At 32.5% G+C, this 27,481-nt stretch overlaps 1 protein-coding gene across 1 annotated transcript in view; it reads right to left on the bottom strand.

The window, feature by feature from the left end:
• The window catches only part of Gprk1 (G protein-coupled receptor kinase 1), a 270,067-nt gene that overhangs the window by 56,308 nt on the left and 186,278 nt on the right, over positions 1 to 27,481 (bottom strand). The window contains exon 3 of the mRNA XM_085944455.1: positions 13,147 to 13,220. Within this exon, the coding sequence (XP_085800581.1) occupies positions 13,147 to 13,220 (74 nt within the window). The remainder of the gene's footprint in view (positions 1 to 13,146; positions 13,221 to 27,481) is intronic.

Genomic DNA, 27,481 nt, shown 5'->3' with positions numbered 1-27,481 from the left:
TATAATATATTAGGTAAATGCTTATTGAAAAATTGTAATTGTTGCAAAAAAAAAATATTTTAGTTTTGCAGTATTCCACTATGCACCAAAAGTGTGACTTAACTGATTTCCATTAACATGTCAATTATTTACGAATTTGGTTTTGCTTATTAAAAAACAATATAAATATAGAATATTTATTACAAAATTATGTGTTTATTACAATATAGTATGAATAACTGAATAAACAAAGTACTATTCTAAATAAAATATTACCACAGTAAGAGTAATCTAATATATAAAAATTAATATTTGTGTGTTTGTGTGTTTGTTTGTTCGTATTTAATGCGCAGCCATACCGTTCATCCGATTGCGATAAAACTTTGTAAACTTATTGCTTGCACTTGCGGGAAGAGTATAGGCTATACTAATATATAAAAATGAATGTCTGTCTGTCTGTATGTCAGTCTGTCTGTGTGTCTGTCCCGTATGCGTTCCTATACCATTCATCCGATTGCAATGACATTTTGGTAAGTGGTTGTATGCACACCCATGAAGGTTTCTGAATTAGAAAAATGATCATCTTCTTCTTCTTCTTCATTATATTTTCTTTTATTCGTATGGTTCCTATACCATTCATCCGATTGCAATGAAATTTTGGTAAGTGGTTGTATGCACACCCATGAAGGTTTCTAAATTAGAAAAATCATCATCTTCTTCTTCTTCTTCATTTTATCTTCTTTTATTCGTATGGTCCCTATACCATTCATCCGATTGCAATGAAACCTTCGTCAGTTGTTGTGGTAACACCCGCAATGGTTTTTGAATTAGTACAACCATCTTCTTCTTCTTCTTCTATTCTATATTCTTCTATTCGTATGCGTTCCTATTCCATTCATCCGATTGCAATAACATTTTCGTCAGTAATTGTGCCAACACCCGCGAAGGTTTCTGAATTAGTACAACCATCTTCTTCTTCTTCTTCTTCTTCATTCTATCTTCTTTTATTCGTATGGTCCCTATACCATTCATCCGATTGCGATGAAACCTTCGTCAGTTGTTGTGGTAACACCCGCAATGGTTTTTGAATTAGTACAACTATTTTCTTCTTCTTTTTCTTCTATTCTATATTCTTCTATTCTTATGCGTTTCTATTCCATTCATCCGATTGCAATAAAATTTTCGTCAGTAATTGTGCCAACACCCGCGAAGTTTTCGAATTAGTACAACCATCTTCTTCTTCTATTCTATCTTCTATTCGTATGCGTTCCTATACCATTCATCCGATTGCAATGACATTTTGATCAAGTGTTGTGCTCACGCCCGCAAAGGTTTCTGAATTGATACAACCATTTTCTTCTTCTTTTTCTTCTATTCTATCTTCTTCTATTCGTATGCGTTCTTATGCCATTCATCCAATTGCGATGAAATTTTGACCAGTTGTTGTGCGCAAGCCCGCGAAGGTTTCTGAATTAGTACAACCATCTTCTTCTTCTTCTATTCGTATGCGTTCCTATACCATTCATTCGATTGCAATGAAACTTTGGTGAGTTGTCATGCGCATGCCCACGAAGATTTCTGAATTAGAAAATCATCTTCTTCTACTATTCGTATGCATTCCTATACCATTCATCCGATTGCGATGAAACTTTTGTCAGTTGTGTGCGCACACCTGCGAAGGTTTCTAAATTATTAATATATAACATACAAAGTTTGTTGTTTGTTTGTTCCATCCAATTTTGATTTTTTTTTACTACATATTAATAACATTAATAACGTTTTCATATTTTGGATTCGATTTTAATTTAGTGTTCTTATGTTTGACCTTTACTCTTATTAGAATTATTTTCATATTGCCATATTGTATTACACAGATATTTTAATATTAAAAAAATAATTACCTCTTATTATTTTTCAAATATCTAAGATAAATATAACCACGAAGCGACCCTGTGCGAAGCCGGGTACTTCAGCTAGTAAATAATAATAAAAAAGGAAGCAGTAAAAATAAATGTAAATGTTATGTTTTAACCGATGAATAAAACTTAAAATTAGTGTCAAAATATGTATTCTATTCGATTTCAAAATCCAAAGATTGGATTATCCTCTACCGTTCTACAACGTCAGTATAATCAGCACCGTCATTATTGAGAAATTGGTAGAAGGGTTTGGCATCTTTGAGTATAAAGCTTATTAGTTTTTTCTGCTGATATTTTTTCTATTTAATGTATTATTATAATTTGACGTGATTCCAAAACTAAGAAAGGTATCTTCAATAACATTGACAATATTATCATCTACTGATAATACAACAATATCTTCTTCAATCATTGCCGAGCTGGTAATTTCTCTTCTATTTTTCAAAACCATTTCATTTCTTGACATAGCAACCATGAGTTTGCCTCTATTCATCTTGGAAATAAGGGAAAAAAATATATTACCACCAATAATCCCCGTTTACATATAAATAAAAATATTTTTATAAAAAATCTCCTTATAATACACTAATAAATTGTTAAAGACAATATTTTTATTGTTAAGGCAATATTTATGTATCATTTTGCAACTACCAGTTAAGCACCAAATAAAATGAAAATCGTGAATCACATTTCGCAATAATCAGTTAAGCAACTGATTATGCACCATAAAAGTGGGAACATAATTTTTGCAATAATCAGTTTAGTGAACACTGAGAAGTGACACATCCTAAAAACCCTTTTTTATTATTCAATTCAGCTTATCTTTGCCTTACAGTTTCACTGTATCTTATAAAATAATAATTATAATGAATTTGAGTAAGTGGGGCGACGATAACTAGGCAGATATTGTAAGAAAATGCAAAAAACGACAACGTTTGACATCTCAGTTTTACAACAGCGGCCATGTTGTTTGGTGGATGACTGTTTACTGCAAAATGGATTTGTTTATATTGTATACACACATCTTTTTTAAAGTCTCATAGTTGGCAATACAGACCGAATTTGACCACGATCTTTTTTGCAAAACATAAAAAACATATTCATATTGTCGTTAAATCGAAAAACGCAAAAACACAAAAGTGTCGCTTAACTGGTTACTGCATAACACCGTCCAGTTAAGGTTTTCGTTTTTGTTTTTAAAGTTGTGTATAGTTTACAATGCATTTCTTATTCAATTATTTATACCTACTTGTTAACAAACTATTTTGAATATTGTGAATGATTATTTGCGTTTTTCTGTTATTGTATTATATTGATTGAGATTATTAATTTGTTATTCGATTTTTATCTTATTATGATGAAGTGGGTATTTACAAATTTTTCCCACAAAAAATGTCAATTTTTAACTGCATATTTCTTCGGTTTTAGTGCATATTCTATTGATTTTAAGTGCATACGTGCATGTATATAATCATGTTTTTTGTTGCATATAAATCAGCTCCCTAATGATAACATTGATAACTGTGCACGGAATTTTCGTCATCAATATAATCCATCCCATCTTCACCGCAGTTAAAGTTTTCGGCATAGTAACAACGTTACCCATCCGATTTCTTGTGTTCAATATCCAGTTATGTACGTAAAATACAAATAACCAAAGTTGGTTTGTCTTTAATGCCTTGAATGCATGGTGTAAGTACTAAATTTCAGTACTAAAGGGCAATTTATACGTAATTGTTAATTTCCAAAAGCCACGTGAGCGTCGAGCGATTTACGCGTTTGGTCGGCCGACTATAAATCAAAACAATCCACCCTGTCAAGTAGGCAGTTGTAATAAAGCGATCTCCAATTTTTTCACATTTACCACAGCCACAATATTTGTCCAATTGGTAGCGCGCTCAGATTCACCGAAGCATTGGTGGTTCGAGACCGAGCAGGTGCATTTTTTACAATCTTAGAATCTGCAGTGCAAATCACCCGGATTCGCTTCACCAGTGAAATTGCTATACGGTTTTGAAACAGGGCTATTTTTATTACAATGGCGCGCCGACTAACCTCAAGTATTGAATGCGCGTTATGTTTACGTGACAAAATGTAATGCATATATATTGAAAATAACATATTCTTTAACACGTGTTTAAGTTCATCCCATATATTTCCACACTCGAGATACACAACCGGTAGGGTAAGCCAGTTCCCATTCATTTTTTGATCCTTGGTAATAACGATTTGAATATAAACTAAACTGAAACTGTTGTTAATGGATCGTTCTTAGAGCCGTACCTTTATTCGCTGTGTGTCGATTTAACATTTTAAAAAACAATAGATGAACTAATTTCATTAAATGTTTTAATTTTTTCAAGGTTTTGTTAGTTTTACCTACCCAATATTTTAATTATTTATGGTGACAGCTATCAACCAACATAAATAACTCACATTATAGTGGAGTTCTATTACGTAAAGCCGAACTCAATTAATAATTTCATCCACTTTATCAAAATTGATCCAACATCATAAGACGGCTAATTAATGATTGGATTACGTTTACATATTTTATTTTTGTGAATGTATATTATAAAATGTTCATTTTTAATTTATTTACATTACCAAAATTTGAATTACAACGTTTCAAAGGCTTTGTATAGGTTAAAATATCATGTTATTCTCGAATTTATCAAGTGGGAGGCCACGTGGGTTGGTTGTATGACAAAAGAAATATTAGAACATCCAGTTAAAATCTACAATAATTTTGGAGGCACACAGTTGGCTGTTGCAGATTTGATAAAGCAACTGTTAACCTTTAAAGATATAACCAAACCTATGTGCGTACTATAATAATGTCCTTAGCTATTTTTGGCCAAAAGCTTGTGATACTTATAAATAATAAATGCAGATACTTGCCAGCACGGGTAACATAAAATGTTATAGTGTTATCAGAAAATGTAATGCATAGTTTATCATAATTACATATAACATGGCATAATCGTGAAAATATTAATTCATACACACCACTGCAGACACACATCAAATAAAGGCACGGAGGACGTATCTGGGCATTTTCGCCAAAGTTTGTACATGTTTGAAATTTGGGTGATATTATTTTTTCACTCAAATTAATCATTTTTATATAGCTAGCAGATTCCTTGTTCTGTTGCCGAATTAGTGACAGCAATTTTTCAGCAAAATATTGATTAATACAATATTTATATCATTTTTCTTATCAAATTGGGCATAATAAGTTTCCTTTCCGTGACCATGAAACTAAGCTTATAAAACATGAATGATACACTTTTAATCACTTAAAAAAGCTTTATTAGATTAAAAAAACCATACACTTAAAAATAAAACTACAAATAGTCAAAACATATTATTGAATTTTAATTCGTGGGCACATTTCGTTCCTCTCCGTTACCGTATGTCTATAATGGCAGAGCATTTTTCCTTTAGTTTTTGAAAAAACCAATCAATGTTCGTTCTGCTATTTTTTTAAAGACAGTAATCACTTTTACTACATTTTATTGGAAAAATACATAAGTTTCGTTATTTAATAATCAAATGAAAAATAGTTAACGTTCAACTTTTTTTGGGACATTTTCGGAATGTAACGAAATGGTAACGGAGTGTAATTTGTAAAGCTAAAGTTACATGTAACCATAAAAACAATTTTTTGTTTTATAAAATTTATTTGAATTTTTTGATAGTTAGATATTATTCAACGTGCGTCACAATAACAAAACAAACCAAACTTAATCACTAAAATAGACATATTTTATAATAAATTTCACAATACTAGTAAAATAAGGTAGGTAATAATTTTGACACACTACACATTACCATAACTTTTATTTGGCATTTATATTATTTGTAACTCAGATAAAAAATATTTTAAAGCAAATTAACAATATATGAAAAAAATTAAATCAGCAAGGGATTCGGACGCGAGTTCCTAGCGCGGCACGGAGTATATAACTTTTACGAAAATAATTACAGTCGAACTCAGTTATTACGATCTCGGACATAGCGAGATCTCGGATGTAATAAGGAAACATTTGTTGACATTTGGTTTATGACTTTCGCCATACATTTAATTTATTCACTGTTATAACGAGCAACTTATCGGATATACCGAGCTAAAATACTGTTAATGTGTCGATCGTTTTAAAACATTTCGACCCTAAGCAATAAAATCCGATTGGACAGGATGCCGCCGGGGTCGGATTACGTTTATGACACTAGTAAAGTGTCTAAGTACCTACCTTATTGGTGTTTCGCCGACAATAATAAAAAAGTATCCACGCATATGGTTGAAAACTCCAAGGTTTGTGAAGTCCGTAGGTACCTACCAGCGTTCATTACAATAAACATCTTCTTTTGTAGTTTATGAATGCCATGCTCGTTTCGGGGATTTTTACGATGGTTTCCAAATTTTTTATTTTCGTCTTTTTGTGTAATGTGACATGCTCATTTAAAAATACCTATTCTCTGATATAACGAGTAACGCTTATAACAAGCAAATTCAGTCGGTCCCATCTTCCTCGTAATAACCAAGTTCGACTGTATGTTGTCTTGAAATTTACTTGTATTCATCAACATAAAATGTAGCTATACAGGTTGATTGTAATCAAGACGTACTTTTCTGACATTTCGCGAATACCTACAGTTCCAGGTATTAAATCTAATAGGGTACACATTTCTGTTAAACGTGACAAAAAAATACTTTTTCATACATTTTTATAAATTTCTATGCCTAAAATGTATGGAGAAGTTTTAAAATTTTGGTGGCGTATAACAGAAAGAGTATGATAGAGTCAGTGCCTGTCTCGCAATTATTTCAGTCTGGTGTATTTTCTTTTCCTTCTGTTGTTTTTTTATCTGTCCATACTTTTATCTGCGCTAGTTTTGCGTATTCAGACATATCACATACTTTTTTAATCTTTATTATATAGCCAGCTTATTTTCTATATTTTTTAATGAAAATATTTTTGTTTTTCATACGAACAGACAAAATAAAACTTTTTATAATCTATGAAGAACTAAACACACAATGTAAACCCAACTTTATGCATTCCATTTCGTTACTTTTACATTCCACATATACGTTACCACCAATATAGTTTCGGAACGGAAGTAACGGATTGTGTTTCAGAAGTGGTTGAAGCCAAAATTTAGCTTAGTTTTATTGTTAAACCTGCGATATGTTTTATTACATCTGTAGTATGAAAGATAAGCTCCATATATATAGTATGTGAAATGGAAATATGTGATTTCTTACCTTACAAATCGTGGTAACAGTAGTGGAACTCCTTAAATGACCAACCCAGAAAGCAACCTGTTCCGATAGCGATACCGACACACACCAACAATTTAAAATGTAAATGGCGATCAGTGTTATACAAAAGTGTTGCTACATTAAAAAAATACATATTTATAGTGGAATTTTTTCGCCTTCATGCTAAAATCGTGGTAACGGAATGTGGAATTCCGCTTTTTCAAATATCCTGGGACACACTTTAAACGTGATTTTTTTCAATATTGGTCCAAATTTACGGAAAAACCTGTATATGTTCCAAAAATATATAATGTAAGCTGTTGAAGACACTTCGAATTTAATTTTACACACTCAAAATTAATGACGAAATCAGACTTTGTTTATTTGAATTTAGGGGTGGGACATGGTAAAAACACACTACCTTTCGATCTAAATAATCAATTAAAAATATATACTGGTCAGACAGTTGTATTTAACTGATCGAATAAAGTAAATTAATAAATTTTCATGTTAAAAAGACATAACTTTCCAATATTCTATAATATAATAACTATGAAAAAATCAATCGAAGTCATGGGACATGCCAAAAACGCAATGTACAAACTTTGGCGAAAATGCCCATCTATCATCATTATCAGCACTACAACCCACTGCTTTAAACCTGATTATACTTCATCTTTTTCGACACTATTCAACCATTTCGGTTTACATTTCCCAACCCTAATTTTTCCTTTCCAGGCTATTGAGTATATTACTTCGTAAGCTGGCAAAGGAAATAAAAATAGGAATGACCATTGCTTCCCCTCCAAATCATATTTTATTATTACTGAATGAATGTACAAGATTTTTACATTTTCACGACTCAATTTATTTGGGCCTGGCCGCCTATGGGCATGGACCAAAATCCATCCCCCGATAAACGTGTTGTACCTACATGTCTGATAATATAATGAGTCTGAGAAAACGTACAATTAACCTCCAAATCGTCGATCTTGTTGGTACAATATGAATATATGTTATCAAAATGACGATGGTTTTCGAAATAAAGTTAGAAGTCTCCTGCATTTCTTTACTGTTCTCCATATACCCTAAAATAAAACCTAAATGGTGTCTTTTAAATTATCAATAAAATAAAATATAATATACTAGCTATCGCCCGCACGAAATACGTAGACTGATGATACACAGAATGAATTTATCCACCTTTCATTATTGGTCAAATCAACAAGGTCAAAATGGATGTATCTTGGTGCGCGCTCTTTACTCGCACTTCGCCTCACCACCCAACACTGCTATCTTGACCACGTTACCTACTCGTGTTGATTCAACAATGCAGTATATAATCTGTGCAAGATTCGTGAACCAGTAGTTTTTGTAGTTATAACAGAAATGATTAAAACAGACAGAATGGCTAACAATTTTAAAAACTATATTTTGTGGTTACGTATCATGAAACGAGTCGAAACACTGATCAAAAGGCAAATATTTCGAAATTAGACACTTCAATTTTATTTATTAGTACCTAATGATTAAAAAAAACATAAAACTTAAATACTCAGTATGATTATGTAAAGATGAAGAGCGATGGGCCACCTGTGCAAGTAATTTTGTATTTACATGGCTAATTATAGCAGCATGGCGTATCCGGATATTTACGAGTAATATACCGAACGTTATTATCAAAGAAAAGTTTCAACCAAAAATACTTTCATCGTTTTATTCATTTTTTCCCGCGGGATATGATATAATAAAAATGGGTCAGAACTCAAAAAGCAAGGCACGAGGTGGACAGTGGGTGACTAAGTGTGTAACAATGTTTGACAGGCCGTAACAGAAGTGCCAGTGAAATAGCTTCGTACAGGGGGGTTAAACGCAAAAATTAACCAGGATTTAAAAGAAAATATTCATATAGTTTATATATATTATTAGTTATATAAGCAATCATTAATTTAATAGTTAAATAGACATTCATATGCGTATGTACTTTTTTCCTAAACAATTATCCAATTAATCCATTACTTTGCACGACATTTTCCATCCCTTCTGTAAATTTGCAATTCCTCTCTTATAAAAATGTATTGACTGTCAAGAAAAATATGATTCGAGGTGCACATGGACATTAAACTTTTAGTTTCTTTTGTTTTTGAAGGAATGTTTAATATATCTAATTAAATAATAATTCGATGGCGCCATATTGGGTGATGGATGCGGTGACTTCCCGGTCAACCTGCTTTATTTTTTCTTTAGTGGTTTTTACTACAAGGGTATCGTATTATCACGCAGCAGTATGACACGTTTCTGCTGACATGCATACATGCCTTTTCGATATCGTGAACGTGTATTTGCACTGACGCCGCTGGTGGCCGCCAGTGTTTCAGATATTTCTTGCACATGGAGTGTTGAATCCAACTCAACCGATGATTTTAAAGTAAAACAAAAATTCTCAAGACGAAAAATTGTGATGCAAACTCCATATCTTGAATCAATCTGAGATTAGTAGATATTATTATATTAATATATTTTTTTATTAATAGTTACGGATCGTGACTCCTTTAAATTTTTCTAGTTTATATCTCTCCAGCCATCCCTACTTTCCACTGTCTGTATAGCCGAAGGTATTGAGAGAGAGCCGTCATATACTTGGTCGATTATCTTGTCGAATAAGACTTGTTTTCCCTTCAGGCTACGTCGCAAAACAACTACAGAGCAGAGAGCTCCATATTTTATAGAGACATTCCATCACGTTTATTTATTTCCGAACGAAGATATTTATCATCGTTTTCATCCTTTTAATGCGATTAAAATATGAAGAACTAAAGTATACAGTCTAAGATAAATGCGACGCTGTTCCACTACGCCTCTACGCTTCTACGCCAAAAAGTGTTTATGTACCAAAAACATACGTCATACACCGGTCGATCGGTGTCATTATAAATGGTAGGTAATTAAGTGTATAACGAATCAGATTATTACACGGTTTACCTGATAACGCCACTGACGGGGAATCCGAAGTAATTTCCCCCGCGTAACGGGTTTCCTCGGGAGATACGTCACGCCCCCTCCCCCCTTCGCGTTTCCTTTCCGCCCTTCCGCCGTTTCAAAGTAGATTGCGTTTATCATCACGACACGTGGGTCGATCGCGTTCCGTTCTCGTTCCTGATTGAGGTTAGCAATGTATACAAACACTGAGTTCGCAGATTTTCCACGAAGAAAACACGCGGCCTCGAGCTCGATAAACTATTCGCTTGTTAAAAATAAAGTAATATTTCAAAATTTCACTAGTACGGGAAAACGTCAAATGTCGTTCGATATTCTCGGGTATATAGAACACCAATGGTCAATAATATGGTAAGCTGTTTGTAGTAATTGATGATTGTTGCATATTGAAATAAATGGTTACACTTTAAACGAAATATGCAATTGAAAATCTTCATTTTTTGCGAACAGGTTACGGCATTGCATTCGAAAATGATCAATAAATAGCACTAACATCGTAATTCAGTGCCACTGCCTGAATTAGTCAACCTTGGGTCACATAGTACTTGCATATTATTATATTCGCGACCCACGGCTTCGTATTTATAAAAGACGGCAGCTCTACGCGCCAGGTAAATGCATTCGAATGACATACGCTTGCGTAATAAACGTATAAATATTGGGTTAACATCTGCACACCAAATTCGTGAATTTGCCTAATACGTCAACAAATACCCTTACACTTTACCTCCTGGGTGTGGTTCCAATAAAGCACGATTCTTGAGCCTGGAAAAATGTGGGATAAACTTAAACACGTGTTAAAGAATGTGTTTTTTTTTCAATATGTACCCTTCTGCGTTTAATGGCTTACATCTCATTGAGTCACAAACCATAACTGGCATCAAAATATTGGTATAGCTGATACAACATAATTATATAGATATATTATGCAATTAGGTTGAAGCTCTTGCTGTTTTTAACAGGTGCCACAAAATGAATCCACCATATAAAAGAATTGCAGCAAATATAAATGTTATTCCATGATTGCTTGTTTTCTGCTTCACTTTCACATATTTATGCTCTGTCTAGTAAAGACGGTCTTTGGAATAGGTGTGTGCTATTGTACTTAAATCTAAGGAAATATCTTTATAACTTCTACTACAATAGGTATTAAAAATACTAAAGCTAAGCTGCATGTTCACCAAATGGTTATCATTTTCTCCAACTGTGTATTTTGCAAATGCATAAATACATATTCATATCCTTTGGAGAAAACCGGCGTGTAATAGACATTATTATTCCGACCAGTGCGGTAGGGAGGGCAAATTAACGTGGTTGGTTTTGATTAAGTCGATTGATATGCAAATACTTTCGGAATAACTCTCCTAGACTCTAAACTCTAGAGAGATATGCATCACAAAAGGTGCATTTAAAAAAAACATGCTGGGCAATAATTGAAAAACCACGATAAATGAGTAGTGAATAAAGCGGACCAGTCCATAATAATCCTTTCATCATCAGTCTGCATCAATCCGGTTAAAGGTCTCTCCAAGCCGATTACATTCCTCTCGGTCATGTGCCTTTTTAACATTTTGGGCGGGTAAATTTATCCAATGATTGTTTTTTCTTCGAGATATATTATGTTCAACTAATTTCCACACTCTTGTTTCCTCCAGTATTTAATTGTCAAATATGGAACAAATAAAGCGAAACACCTATAAAGCATATAGGTACAGGTGTATTAGGGAGATCTTTTAAAGGATGGGAGATCTTTTAAAACCGGTAAATCCGATATTTAGTTCTAGATATTAATAGATAATGAATTAACTAAAAATATCAGTAAATAAACTATACATTAATACATTTAACATGAATTCATAAGTAGGGGTTGTGATCGAGAAATCTCATCTCGAGAAATAATCATAGAACGCCAATATAATCGAAGAAATTTTATTTTCCGAAATTTTGAAAATTCTCATTTATCGAAAATTCATCAATGAGATTCTCGAGAGATTGTCACTAAGCTAAGTAAGCTGCCGAAGAAAATTCGATTTATTTGTAAACGAAAGCTCCGGTAAAAATAAATTTGGCCGAATGAGCTTTTAAAAAAAGCGCTCTACTTGATTCAGAATGGAATTTCCCAGTAAAATTAGTTTTTGGCCGGAAGAGATGCAAAAATAGTTGTCTTGTCTATCATTGAGAATATAATTTGTTAAATTGCTCGAGAATCTCGAGAAAAGAAATATTCTGAAAAAGGTCGTAGCATGAAAAGCAGGTAAATTCAATCTAATATGGGTTTAAATTGAATAAATTACTAATGACAAGAAATTCTTACGAGTGAAAGTAACATTTTTAACAAAGACTGCAATTTCGGCTCAACTTCAAGTTCTTTAGAAGGTGACAAAACGATTTTTAAAAAAATCATAGGTTTAACGTATTTTCAACTTAATCTCAAAAAATACTAAATTGATTTTTTTATATCGAATCGGCCTTTGACGCGGTCACAATACCAGAAGATACATTGTATAAAAAACCGATTAAAAACTGTATAAAATAAACATTTAAAACGCTTATGGAAAATATGTGCAAAAAATACTGACAAATAAGTAAAGTAAAAATGTATTTCATATGAAGTAGTGTAGTGACTCGTGGTCTCATGTAATGTTGTTTTAGTTAAACTGTGAAGCTATATAAATTATATATTATTTTATTATTATGCTTGAAGGTGTGGACGTGCGTTCGTTTAAAACAAAGAATTGTGCACGATAATTAGATATTACACTCACTAATTAATGTATTATATTATATAGTGATTGTTTACAATGAAAATGAAACGACCTCTTCGATAAAACCAACTTGAAAAGGTTAATTCATGAATGTATTGAGTCGAAATTAGCATAGAGGCAGCGTGCTAAGAAAAGTTTTCACAAGACAAAGTGGCAGTGTCTATCTGGCAGTTGTAATTGTGTGAGTGAATCGATATTCGAAAATGTTCTAACTCACCTCTTCATAAAACCGCAACTGTGGTACTGGGTCATCGCAACTGGTATCGCAGAAGTCTTTAAACAGTAAGTAACCTGGAAAAGAGAGATAACAAAATAAATTAATACCATTTTTGTATTCGTAATACGTATTATTAAATTCAAATATATTATTTTAGTATCAACAAATAGATGAGTATTTTAGAATATAAAACGATTATTTCTTCTATAATGGTGTTAGCTTTCAATTATCGTAAGTACTGACTCGACTTTTATTAATAATATAGCTGAGGTGGACGAAACCGGTCCAGTTGTATTTTAATAAAAGTGGAATTAATACGATAAAATTACATTTTATTTAAATTAATAATATAATATGTGTTGGTTTGTAATTCATATAACAACGTTTTATGTTAAAAACAGAATGCGATAATATTAATTGTAATCTTTAAAACGAGATTATGCACATATGCGAAAAGCAGTCATAACCAATGTTCCCAGATATTTTGTTTTTAGAAATTAACACAGAGACCTGAATTTTCACAAAAAATAAACAATTGAAAAATTACACAAAAACTTCTTAATTATCGATAAATACCCAAACTTAAGATATGTAGTAGGTATCGCGCTAGACAATTTTTAAATGTTAATAAATACAGAAAGAAATTGCACCACAGGCGATGTTTATCATTGTTAGTTTGTACAAATTTATGGGGTTTTCATTTTACGAAAATATTAACTATAAATATTAAAATTTAATTTAATTAATCTTTACCAGAATTTATAGGATATATATTGGAAACACTTCAGCACACTTCCTAATCGCCGAAATAATACGAATGTCTACATACCCTATGTATTAGAAACCAATGATTATTTAGTATTGGTAGTGCGTGTGTACCATAAATAGAAATGTGTAATAAAATGCATCTTCGTTACTTGAATAAAATTGCATACAAAAAGTTTGATTTTCGAAATCACTGTCTGTGATCACCACACCTGAGTGGTGTATCCTTTTTCGGCGTAGCAACAAGCAAGCCGTGTTAGTCAGCATAATTTATATTAATAAGGTGGAGTATGAACGGATAAGGAAAACATAATTAAGTATCACTACGTAGTGAAGAATGAATTAATTCACAGTTATGAGAATAACTCATAACTTCGCGTACAGCCGTGACAAACGACATCGTGAAAATACGTCTTTATTTAAACATATGCTTTACGTAGGTCATTCGGGATTTCGCCACCCGATACTCGATCACTTAACGGAGACACTCACATTAGTGACATATTTCTGTTTTTAGCCATGTACAAGATAAGACATTCAATAATCGCGAATCAAACCGTTCGTGATTCCAATACAATAATTATGACATAGCAAAGCTAATAAATTATTTTCGATAATAGATTCAGCCGCCTTCGCGCCATCTATAATAATGTTAAATTGGTCGAAACAATAGCCGCAAAAGTGAAATTGGCATTCTTCCATAAATTTACGAGTCAATGATCTCCGCTTATAAATTTTATTATGGAAGAAATTATTAATATAATCTCCGGACAAACTGCGAGAAGATACACTCGTTCCCGGAATTGAGAGAGAAAAACAAAATAATGTGGCTGAAAATAATGTAAATTCGGTTTCGTTAGTCACACTTTTTCCAACGTTTATCTGCTGACTAAGCTAACCGTCGAGTAAAGAGTTGGCAAAATTAAACGAAATGTGTTTTTTTTAATCTAGATAAAATGATAATACATAATATGCATAATTTTATTTAAGTATGTAAGATACACTACTGAGGTGAGTATGATTGTGTTTGTGTATGAGGTGAATTCTATTTATGACAATATTTCTTAAACTATATTATTCAGCGAATAATTCACAATTAATTCAAAAAATTAATAGCAAGTGCAAGAATTTTAAGACTAAAATTTGAAGAGATTCAGACATCGACTAAAAATCAAGGTTGATTGGTACCTTGATTCAAACCACAAAAGCCGGCTGTCAATATTAAAGCAATCGTAAGTAAGCAAAAAGATATCGATACCTGGTATCGGCCGGCATCGGAAGAAAAGTATCGGTCAAAGAGGGTCAATACTTCAAAGTATTGATACTTTTCAACATTTAACCGGGTAGGTCTCGGTTTATATTGTTATGGTACAATTTCCTGATCCATACGCAAGATGGAGACAATTTTCAGTCCGAAAATGTCATAATATTTTGATTTATTTTTTAACTATATTTATAGTAGGTTAGGTATACCTATCAACATTTTTAGTCGATACTATCTATATCATATTACATGAATGAAGAGCGTTTTTGTTTTTTATCTTAGCATAGGTATTATTTATTTGCAAATATCTAGATTTTCAATTATTAAACCCTAAAATGCCAAAGAAAATGTACATTTTCTGATGCTTTAAAAAAAAGAATATCGCTTTTTCATTTTTTCCCAGTTTGGAAAAAATAAATACGGTAGACCTAGTTATAAGAATCTAGGTAGCGATAATACGAGGGTGGGTCAATAATTCCTTAGAAAAAAGCATTAAAACAGTTTTTATTTTTGTATTTTTTTTTTATTTCTCAACATAATCTCCTTGGAGCTCAATACACTTGGTTAGACGTTTCTCAATTTTTTTTAAACCGTCAGAAAAATAAATTTTCGGAAGGTCCTCAAAATAAGCATTTGTCCGATCGATGACTTCTTCATTTGAAAAAAAACGTTGTCCACTAAGCCATTTTTTTAAGTTTGGGAAAAGGAAAAAGTCACTGGGGGCTAAATCTGGCGAATACGGTGGGTGGTCGACCAATTCGAACTTCAATTCTTCAATTTTAGCCATTGATCGTAAACATGTGTGAACACGGGCATTGTCCTGATGAAAGAGGATTTTTTTCCTGTTTAAATGAGGCCGTTTTTCTTCAATTTTGTTTTTTAGCTGGTCCAGTAAAGATGCATAATAATCCCCTGTTATTGTTTTTCCTTTTTCCAAATAGTCAATGAAAATAATTTCACGTGCATCCCAAAATACAGTAGCCATAACCTTACCAGCTGATTTTACGGTTTTCGCCTTCTTTGGACATGGTTTGCCTTCGCAATCCACTGCTTTGACTGTTCTTTCGTCTCGGGAGTATAGTGGTGTATCCATGTTTCATCTACAGTCACAAAGCGATGAAAAAATTCATCCGGATTGCGTTGCATGAGCGACAACAGGGCTTTAGAGGCCACCACCCTATGCGTTTATTGTCGACTGTGAGCAAACGCGGCACCCATCTTGCAGAAATATTTTTCATGCCCAATTTGTCATGTAAAATAGAAATGACGCTACCTTTTGAGATTCCTGTAACCTCAATTATCTCAATCAACTTTAATCTTCGGTCACTTAACACCATTTCGTGGATTTTATTGATCATTTCTGGTGTAGTCACCTCTACAGGACGTCCTGAGCGTGGTTCATCCTTTGTTGATGTACGACCACGTTTAAATTCATTTAACCAGTTATAAATAGTTGCAAGTGAAGGAGCAGATATGCCGTGAACTAAATCCAACTCATTTTTTATTTCCTTTGCTGTTAACCCTTTTATATTAAAATGTTTAATAACAGCTCTAAACTCAATTTTTCATTTTTCCATTTTCCACAAGCAAATTTTTTTTTTAAATGTACGAGAAACACACAACAACCCGACCAATCTGATTGAAACATCGCAGCATACTGAATCGGTAGTGCCGCTGCATGAAAACAAACCGCTTACAGTACTAGTCGCGCCACCTGTCGGCTTTTCTAAGGACTTATTGACCCACCCTCGTACATACACCAAAAAAGCTAGCTGCATATCTAAATATTGTTCAACGTAAAATTAATGAGGTATTGATGTTCACATAATATTATTAATGTAGGTATAATATCACCCCTGTGTGTCTCATAATAATTGTTTTCACAAGTCTCATAAAGAAGGTACACACTCAGCCATCCTTTGCTTTTATTATTCTATGGCCTGTTCTTAAGGTCGTTGTGATGGCGATACGAGTGCGTTTTTTGCCTCTTCCGCCGCGTCGTTCAGGATTTTAGATCATTCATCGTTTAAAGTTTGGTGTCATTTATCACCCCACTATGGCAACATTTTCACTATTTATCTTTCGGTCCTTTTACTTTTTTAGTAATGGCACTTTGATCGATGATTAATACGGTACCGACATGTATTAAGAAATATATACACTTAGCGAGGCTTTTTTCTTTCGATACAGCAAAATAATGATAGTATCTTAGGATCAATGCACCAAAAATAATATATAGATACAATCGTCAATATTAAAATTGCATTTTTTTTAATACATAATAAAATAAATCTATAAAGTATGCATTACATTATAAAACAATCGTTTGAAGATAAATTTCAGACTGCAGTATGTATGCACAAAGATATCACTTATCCGGACTTGAAACAGTTGTATTATAAATGCCACTAAAAGCTGGGCTGTGCCTCTTAACATAATGTTTTTTTATTGCGGATTGAGAGTTATTATACCTGACGCTTTATATAAAAATAAAGTAACTCTCTTATAATTGGAACTTTAACATATGCACAATTAAATCATTCTTTACGTATGCATATTTAAATTCTCACTAAGTATTAAATAATAATACCTATAAAAGTAGTAAATATATATTTTAAAAGTACCTATAATTCACGAACATCTATTTTCGAATTTCATTCGATTGCGTAGCCCAAAGTTGTCCCGGCGCCGGTTCGTCCCTAGGCTTGGACGCCAAAGCAACAACCGTTATATTGTATTCTTACCTCTAACTAATAAAATTATTAAGTGATTATATTATGTTATTAACTAGCGGCTTAAAATATATTAACCTTATTATAAATCAATATCGTTTATAATATTCGGAATTCTATAACATGGAAACTGAGCACGACATAAATTTTTAAACGCGGTTTATGAAAGACGCCGAGACCACACACTGGCAGTAGTACCAGAATGACAAATTATTATTGATACTATATAATATAGGTACCCAAATTTCAATTTAAACTAACAAAATCAAAAGATTCAAGAATCTTTCGTACCGTTCTTTTAATTATTGAGTGGAAACCGTTGGCCAATTTTATATAAATAGGTATGTGTTGAAATGTATAAAAACTGAAAAATTATATAAAATTACATTATTATGTAAATTTTACATTTGAAACATAAAATCTTTATATCCCAATATAAATTTTATTGTTTTATAGGACGTATAGCATACCAAATGTATACTTACAATAATGAATTCCTTCGCTTGCGTAAAACAAAACAAAAAATGTAGAATTTAATAGCGTGATTAGCTTTTTTGATATACTGCCTCTTTGTTTACGATAAAAAAAAAACAAAACCGGGCCGAGGCAGAGATTTTTTTTTGCGAAATCGTTTTTTTATGATTTTTCTTATAGGCCCATTATTGATAGTATTGTCGATATGAAAATATTCGAGGGGATAAAAATAAGGAAGGGTGCCCACCAGAGTAGAAAAACAAACGCATCACTGACCAATCACCGCAAACGATCGTCTTTACAAAATTATATTCATACAAGCATACACACACATTGTCTATATAGGTGGGTACCAAGAATGTTTATTATTACCTTTGGCCATTGAACTATTAATGGACGCAGCATATGAAGAATAAAAAGGGCTTCGTAAACGACCATGCCCTGGGTCTATGACTATGCCATCATTATACAAATGACAAATAGTCCGTCTCTGTCATACAAATTTCATGTTTTTTATAAGTAGGTTTATTAGAATGTTTTATTAGAAAACAGTAAATGAATAATCTTTTCCAATAAATTTAAATTCGAATTCCATTAAGTACCCTCGGTCGACAGTATTAATATAATAATCTATTAGTGAAGGTTTTCAATCAAACGATCCTTAACAAAAAAAGTATTTTTTTAATAGTTTATTTATTTTATAGCCCATGTTTGGAGTACTAACGCGACGTCAAATTTTAATATAAATGTATTGTGACTGTATTAGCATCCGCAATTCTATTGTTATACAGAAGCACAAACACATACCTGCATAAAAAATAACTCAAAATCCTGAAAACATTGTATCTGTTTATATTATAATTAGTTAGTGATACAAATGAATATGATTAAAAGATGAACTTTTACCTGCATTGAGATTATTGAAAAAAAGTTTTAATGTCCTTAGAGTAATATTGTCTTATTATGCTAACGCGTATACACGTATCTGAATAACAAGTCAAACTGAATTCCGCCAGTTGATGACAACGGTTAATTACATATTAAAAGTTTAAAAAAAATGGAAAGACTGAAAAGACAATAAAATAAACAAATAGCGTAGCTGATTATGATAACAACTGGATTATCTATGTTCATTTATGCACTGGTCATATTTCTAGCATTAACAAACATTTATAATCTGAACTGCAAATATGAATAGGTACTCAACTAGTTTCTTAAGATGAAATAAGATGCTATAGGTAAAGCAAATAAATCATATATATCATCATTATTGCCGTCAATTTAACAATGCACAACGAGAAATATCGCTTGAATGGTTTCACAAAGACGAATGCATTCAAAGCAGCGCAATTGGATCGAAGGAAAACTTAGAAAATAATGACTTTAGATTGGATTAAGAGTACCTAATACATATACGATATACGTATATACAATCATTAACGCCGGATTTTATAATAGAAATATTTATGTTAGTTATTGATGACTGATTCTTAAAATCTAAATGTTGATAAGCTAATTAATGTAAATTATTTCTCATGTAACTCCAATTCTACTCATATAAACATGCAAATAGTATGATACATTTTACACGACTTACGTAATATATACAACAGTGATTTTCTCTTCACTAAAGCGGCACACTTGACCAATCCGGCACACCAAGCATCGACGTAATATTGATTAGAGAAGCCCCTACCAGAATCTACCGGAGATCTCTAGATGAATCTCGACTTTTAGACTTGGTGAATAGATGCATCCAGCAAATGTTAGGGGTACACCTGTACGACCGCGCTACAAATAATCGAGTTCGTCAGCTCACACGTCAGTCATTGCTGATGAATGGCATTACGAAACGGCGCTTCACATGGCTGAGACATATTGTGTTCCGCCTGAGAATGCGACGCTCCGTATCCTTGTGCCACAGTATACGGATTACGTCGCCATGGTCGACCCTTCCTCACCCGACATCATTGTTACTAAACCGATCTATCCGCTGCAGGTCTCACGCGGCAGGAGGCACGAGACGTGGCGAAGAAACATGGGAAATGACGACACTGCTCACCAGTTAGGTGTTTTTTTCTTTGTCAGATTGAGGTACAGTTACGGTCATAAATAAGTGTCTACACATAACTCATAAACTACCTGCCCGACACGATTAATTATTTTGTTACACGTATGAATCCCTAAAATCTCACAAAAATAGACTTAGAAGTTCTTAACAACAATATGATTCGCCTATCGGAGTAAAATAGTTACCAGCGTGGTTTGGTCACAATTAATACGTATACATTTTTGATTATCTTAAACAATTGTTGTTTATGTCGATACCTCAGTTCCAAATTAGGTACCTATAAGAAGTCAAAAATTTGCAGTAATGCTTAGAACACCGATATCTACCAGTTCCAAAATGTAACATGTGATAATCTGTAATTATTTTAGAATGACAGTGGTTAATTCTTTAGAATTATAATATGTTAATCATTGTTGAAACCTCTGAAAAGTCATATTATTAATATTAGAAAACCATGAAATTACGTTTATAAGAATAGTATAAATATATATTTTTTTAGATAATCCTATAATTTCATTATAAACTACAAAAAATAAATACACAGTAGAAGATTAAATTAAGCCTGCCCAAAATCTTGTTTTCTAATTATCTAAGCCCACGACCACGATGGCCGCGCGGCTTTTGCGTCGGCCTATAACGTCGTGGGGTCCCAGGATCGAATCCTGGGTCTGGTAAGCACACACATTGTTTTTAAATCTGTATATGAGTCAGAGTATGGACCTACTAGGTTAAGCAAGTTGCTGATATCCATTTCTCGTAAAAACTCTGTTAAAACCTCCACTCGGTGGAGGTCCATATTATGATCTTATTAGGATCGGATATAGTCGGGAATTATCTCAGAACTATGATTTTTGAGTTGTTACACTCTGGAACTGAGGTATCGATGATTGTTTTATTGCTTCTACTACACAATCGTAGCATGTTGTAGTGTTAAAAATAAGGGGAAAATAGGTATTTGCGGGTCGGTATTCTCAAAATTAATAATAAACTTTATATGTCGAGCGTAAGAATAAATGAACACCTACTTAACTATGAGTGGCTATACATATTTACACAATGTAATATTATTACCATTACAAAAGGGACATTTATGTTCTCAACAAGAACGGCTAGTAGCCCGCAGCATAATTTATAGCGAACTAGGGTTTTGCGACAATAGTGAAGCAGAAACAAAGCTGTATATTTATAAAGTCCCATTATACTACCTGGTAGCCTTCGAGTTCATTGATTTACGACTAACAGTGCAGTCGAAACGATGAAGCACGCGCATTTTGGGGTAGTCCATATATGACTACACGTCCTAAGAGGGGGGGGGGGTTATATATGTGATAAGTTATAACGAATACTAGTCTGTTCCATCATTTTAACTAATTTCAACGAATGAGGGAGAAAATCTGACGTAATTTACAATGTGACGATGTGGGGAGGGGCTCAAAATACCTAAAATCGTGAGAACTCATTTGTGGGCCACCCTTTGCTACGAAATACATTTAGAAAAGTTCATAAACATTGTCGATTAAATATATGGAAAACTATTCGTATGTGGTATGGAGAGGTACAAGCTGGGAATAACGCGAAAGAACAAAAAACGAAATGATTGGATAAGGGTATTTGATATTATATTATGTACCTAATAAAGTTCGCTAAAAACCACAAATGGAAATAGGAAGGGACAATTATAATCATCTTGGAGAGACAGCTTATAGATCATCAGGCTGATGACGATTGAATGTGTAGCATTGCTAAAAAACGTATATGGGCATTTTCGCCAAAGTTTGTACATTGCGTTTTTGGCATGTCCCATGACTTTGATTGATTTTTTCATAGTTATTATATTATAGAATATTGGAAGGTTATGTATTTTTAACATGCAAATTTATTAATTTACTTTATTTGATCAGTTAAATACAACTGTCTGACCTGTATATATTTTTAATTAATTATTTAGATCGAAAGGTAGTGTGTTTTTACCATGTCCCACCCCTAAATTCAAATAAACAAAGTCTGATTTCGTCATTAATTTTGAGTGTGTAAAATTAAATTCGTAGTGTCTTCAAAGCTTACATTATATATTTTTGGAAAATATACAGTTTTTCTGTAAATTTGGACCAATATTGAAAAAAAATCACGTTTAAAGTGTGTCCCAGGATATTTGAAAAAGTGGAATTCCACATTCCGTTACCACGATTTTAGCATGACGGCGAAAAATTTCAACTATAAATATGTATTTTTTTAATGCATCAACACTTTTGTATAACACTGATCGCCATTTACAATTTAAATTGTTGGTGTGTGTCGGTATCGCTATCGGAACAGGTTGCTTTCTGGGTTGGTCATTTAAGAAGTTCCACTACTGTTACCACGATTTGTAAGGTAAGAAATCACATAATTCTATTTCACATACTATACATATGGACCTTATCTTTCATACTACAGATATAATATAACATATCGCAGGTTTAACAATAAAACTAAGCTAAATTTTGGCTTCAAACACTTCTGAAACAGAATACGTTACTTCCATTCCGAAACTATATTGGAGGTAACGTATATGTGGAATGTAAAAGTAACGAAATGGAATGCATAAAGTTGGGTTTACATTGTGTGTTTAGTTCTTCATAGATTATAAAAAGTTTTATTTTGTCTGTTCGTATGAAAAACAAAAATATTTTCATCAAAAAATATAGAAAATAACCTGACTATATAATAGATATGTATTATTTTCTCTTTAAAAATGATTTTTTTTATATAGTTGTACCAATTCATTTTTTTAGATGCCGCTCACTCCTGCTCAGAAAATGAGAATTTATAGGAAGAGATTAAAACGCGATCCAGCAAAATATGACGAATATAAAAAATATATTTAAAAAGAATTAAGCTCAAGATTAAAAAAGTATGTGATATGTCTGAATAAGCAAAACTAGCGCAGATAAAAGTATGCAGAGATAAAAAACAACAGAAGGAAAAGAAAAAACACCAGACTGAAATAATTGCGAGACAGGCACTAGCTCTGTCATACTCTTTCTGTTATACGCCACCAAAATATTAAAACTTCTCCATACATTTTAGGCATAGAAATTTATAAAAATGTATGAAAAAGTATTTTTTTGTCACGTTTAACAGAAATGTGTACCCTATTAGATTTAATACCTAGAACTGTAGGTATTCGCGAAATGTCAGAAAAGTACGTCTTGATTACAATCAACCTGTATAGCTACATTTTATGTTGATGAATACAAATCAATTTCAAGACAACATACAGTCGAACTTGGATATTACGAGGAAGATGGGACCGACTGAATTTGCTTGTTATAAGCGTTACTCGTTATATCAGAGAATAGGTATTTTTAAATGAGCATGTCACATTACACAAAAAGTCGAAAATAAAAAATCTGGAAACCATCGTAAAAATCCCCGAAACAAGCATGGCATTCATAAACTACAAAAGAAGTTGTTTATTGTAATGAACGCTGGTAGGTACCTACGGACTTCACAAACCTTGGATTTTTCAACCATAAGCGTGGATACTTTTTTTATTATTATCGGCGAAACACCAATAAGGTAGGTACTTATACACTTTACTAGTGTCATAAACGTAATCCGACCCCAGCGGCATCCTGTCCAATCGGATTTTATTGCTTAGGGTCGAAATGTTTTTAAACGATCTACACATTAACAGTATTTTAGCTCGGTATATCCGATAAGTTGCTCGTTATAACAGTGAATGGTATGTATGGCATTTGTATGGCAAAAATCATAAGCCAAATGTCAACAAATGTTTCCTTATTACATCCGAGATCTCGCTATGTCCGAGATCGTAATAACCGAGTTCGACTGTAATTATTTTCGTAAAAGTTATATACTCCGTGCCGCGCTAGGAACTCGCGTCCGAATCCCTTGCTGATTTAATTTTTTTCATATATTGTTAATTTGCTTTAAAATATTTTTTATCTGAGTTACAAATAATATAAATGCCAAATAAAAGTTATGGTAATGTATAGTGTGTCAAAATTATTACCTGCCTTATTTTACTAGTATTGTGAAATTTATTATAAAGTATGTCTATTTTAATGATTAAGTTTGATTTGTTTTGTTATTGTGACGCACGTTGAATATTATATCTGACTATCAAAAAATTCAAATAAATTTCATAAAACAAAAATTTGTTTTTATGGTAACATGTAACTTTAGCTTTACAAATTACATTCCGTTACCATTTCGTTCCATTCCGAAAATGTCCCAAAAAAAGTTGAACGTTAACTATTTTTCATTTGATTATTAAATAACGAAACTTATGTATTTTTCCAATAAAATTTAGTAAAAGTGATTACTGTCTTTAAAAAAATAGCAGAATGAACATTGATTGGTTTTACAAATACTAAAGGAAAAATGCTCTGCCATTATAGACATAGGGTAACGGAGTGGAACGAAATGTGCCCAAGAATTAAAATTCAATAATATTTTTTGACTATTTGTAGTTTAATTTTTAAGTGTATGGTTTTTTTAATCTAATAGAGCTCTTTTAAGTGATAAAAAGTGTCTCATTCATGTTTTATAAGCTTAGTTTCGTGGTCACGGAACGGATTATGCCCAATTTCATAATAAAAATGATATAAATAGTGTATTAATCAATATTTTGCTGAAAAATTGCTGTCACTAATTCAGCAATAGAACAAGGAATCTGCTAGCTATATAAAATGGTTAATTTGAGTGAAAAAATAATATTACCCAAATTTCAAACATGTACAAACTTTGGCGAAAATGCCCATATACGTTACGTTACCAATATTATAATAATTATGGTATTACATTACATACAGACTACCTGCGGTAGGTATGTCTATATATCCACGATAATAATAAAAAAATAATTATGCGTATTTCGAGCGAGAGACTAATGCTATTCGAATTGCCATCAATTTCGAGTCGACTTTTTCGCGCCAACGTAAACAGTCCCGTACCTATGTGTTTCAATAATAATCCGCCAAGGCGAAAATCGATATTGTGTCGTCTCCCAGGGTCGCGAGCGGCGAACGAAAACGGCTAGGTATCATAAAACGCAGGTCATTTATTTTTACGCGAAGGGGTAAGAAAAATAATAACTCCAAGTGGCAAAGTCCAGACAAGACGGTGTAGATATACACATACAGGGAAAGGAGATGAGCGATGTGGCTCGGCGAGTGAGTCGGCCGGTAGAAAGCTTTCCCAAAAATAAAGTGCTACGACGTAGAACGGACGGTTCGGAAGTCGCATTGTACAGGTAGGTAAGTGTTATTGTAAAGCTGTGGATATCAATATTATATTAAAGGTAATCATTTATATAGCTAGTAAATTATGTAGGTAATTTTAGCAATTTATAGTCGATCATATGGGTTTTGTAATTAACAAAACAATATTATAGATAAAACCTGAAACATTATTAACCATCTTAGTATGTTACATACATATAACTACAATTGTCGTCGAACTGTGTCAGTTCTTAAATGCATTTCATGAATTTTATTATTTGGTTAAAGTTGATTTACTGGCGTACAAGTCAGATTGGACAGATAGAAAAAGTATACAGGTTCGTAGCAGTGGCGTGCGGTCCGTAGATGCGGCCGCGTGCCTTATGTATTCCAAAATATTTATGTCACGGTTTAAGTAACCACAAAACCAATAAATAAATTCAATGACATATTATTAACTACCCGGTACTGCTCCCTATGCGAGCAAATGTACTGTGGTGTGTACCTTGCTGTTTGTTAGCATCTCTTTCATGGTTTGCAAACAGTTCCCCATTATTTTAATATAGCGTTGCCAAGTTGTTGCGAGCATTCAGTAGAAATAATATATTTCAAAATTATAGTATAGGCATATGCTTTGAAGAACATGCTTAATAACACGGCGCACGCCATGGGTTCGTATAGTATGCCTCTTTGTATGGATAAGCTAATAAATCCGAAACACCCGAAAAATTGTAGAAATTTAATAAAATTGTTAAGGAATAATACAATTCGTAGGTTCAATTAACTATCGGCACCACATATGATATAAGTAGACGATTGGACACACTTCGCCGGCGTTTGTTATATGGGTAGTAGGTACACCGAAATATCAAGGAAAGAAGAAGTCACGGTGACAATCCAAAAAATTAGTACTATAACCATAGATGTATAAATATAGAGATAGGCAAAGAAACGGATCACTCATGCAATCGAATGAAGCATGCCGACAATAGCCGAAAACTTACGAGAAAAAGCGACGGGATAAAAAAATGCAGGGCATCACGGAGGATTTACGTTGGCTCTTTGACCGTAGTTATAACGTACTCGTATAATAATAGAATAATGTTCAGCGAAGAAAGGTTTAAAATAATAACACTGTTTAGTATAATTAATTAATTAACTGGGATTTTAGTATAATTATATCTGAAAGTTGGGAATTTATGAAAAGATTGGTAGGTTATTTAGGTACTTGCCTATATGTCTTTCAAAAGTAATACTAGTAATAAAGTAATTATAATAATAGCAATGAAGTAATTAAAGTAAATAAAATTATAAAAGGATATAGTATGTCATCATATTATAATAATCAAAAATAAAGTTTACATAAAGTTATACACATTGAAAAATATTATGAAATTTTTGCAAATATCCCATCACTGTAATTAATTCAGCCTTAATTAATTTTAACTTACATATTTGTAATTAGTTCGGGCTTAATTAGGTTATACTTACCAACTTTCCAATAGTTCTGTTATGATAAATATTAAGAGAATTAATAAGTAATTTTCGAATTAATAACATCAAGTAATCATTTAAAAATATGAAACACGGATATACAAAAACATAATATAAGTAGTACTTACATATATATAGGTATATGGATTATAAATATCTGAACACAAACACGTCTCATAATCGATTAATTTGGTAAACAAAATAAATATATATACCTATATATCTTAAAAAATCTTGTGTACTGGGATTCCACGAAGAATTAACAGAAAATAATATCAAAGTATCAACGCATACAATGATATAACAA

Source organism: Rhyacophila brunnea, unplaced genomic scaffold (assembly GCF_057557595.1).
Source record: "Rhyacophila brunnea isolate RB1 unplaced genomic scaffold, BYU_Rbru_1.0 scaffold_17, whole genome shotgun sequence".
Taxonomy (NCBI): domain Eukaryota; kingdom Metazoa; phylum Arthropoda; class Insecta; order Trichoptera; family Rhyacophilidae; genus Rhyacophila; species Rhyacophila brunnea.
This window is presented reverse-complemented; position numbering and strand designations above follow the sequence as displayed.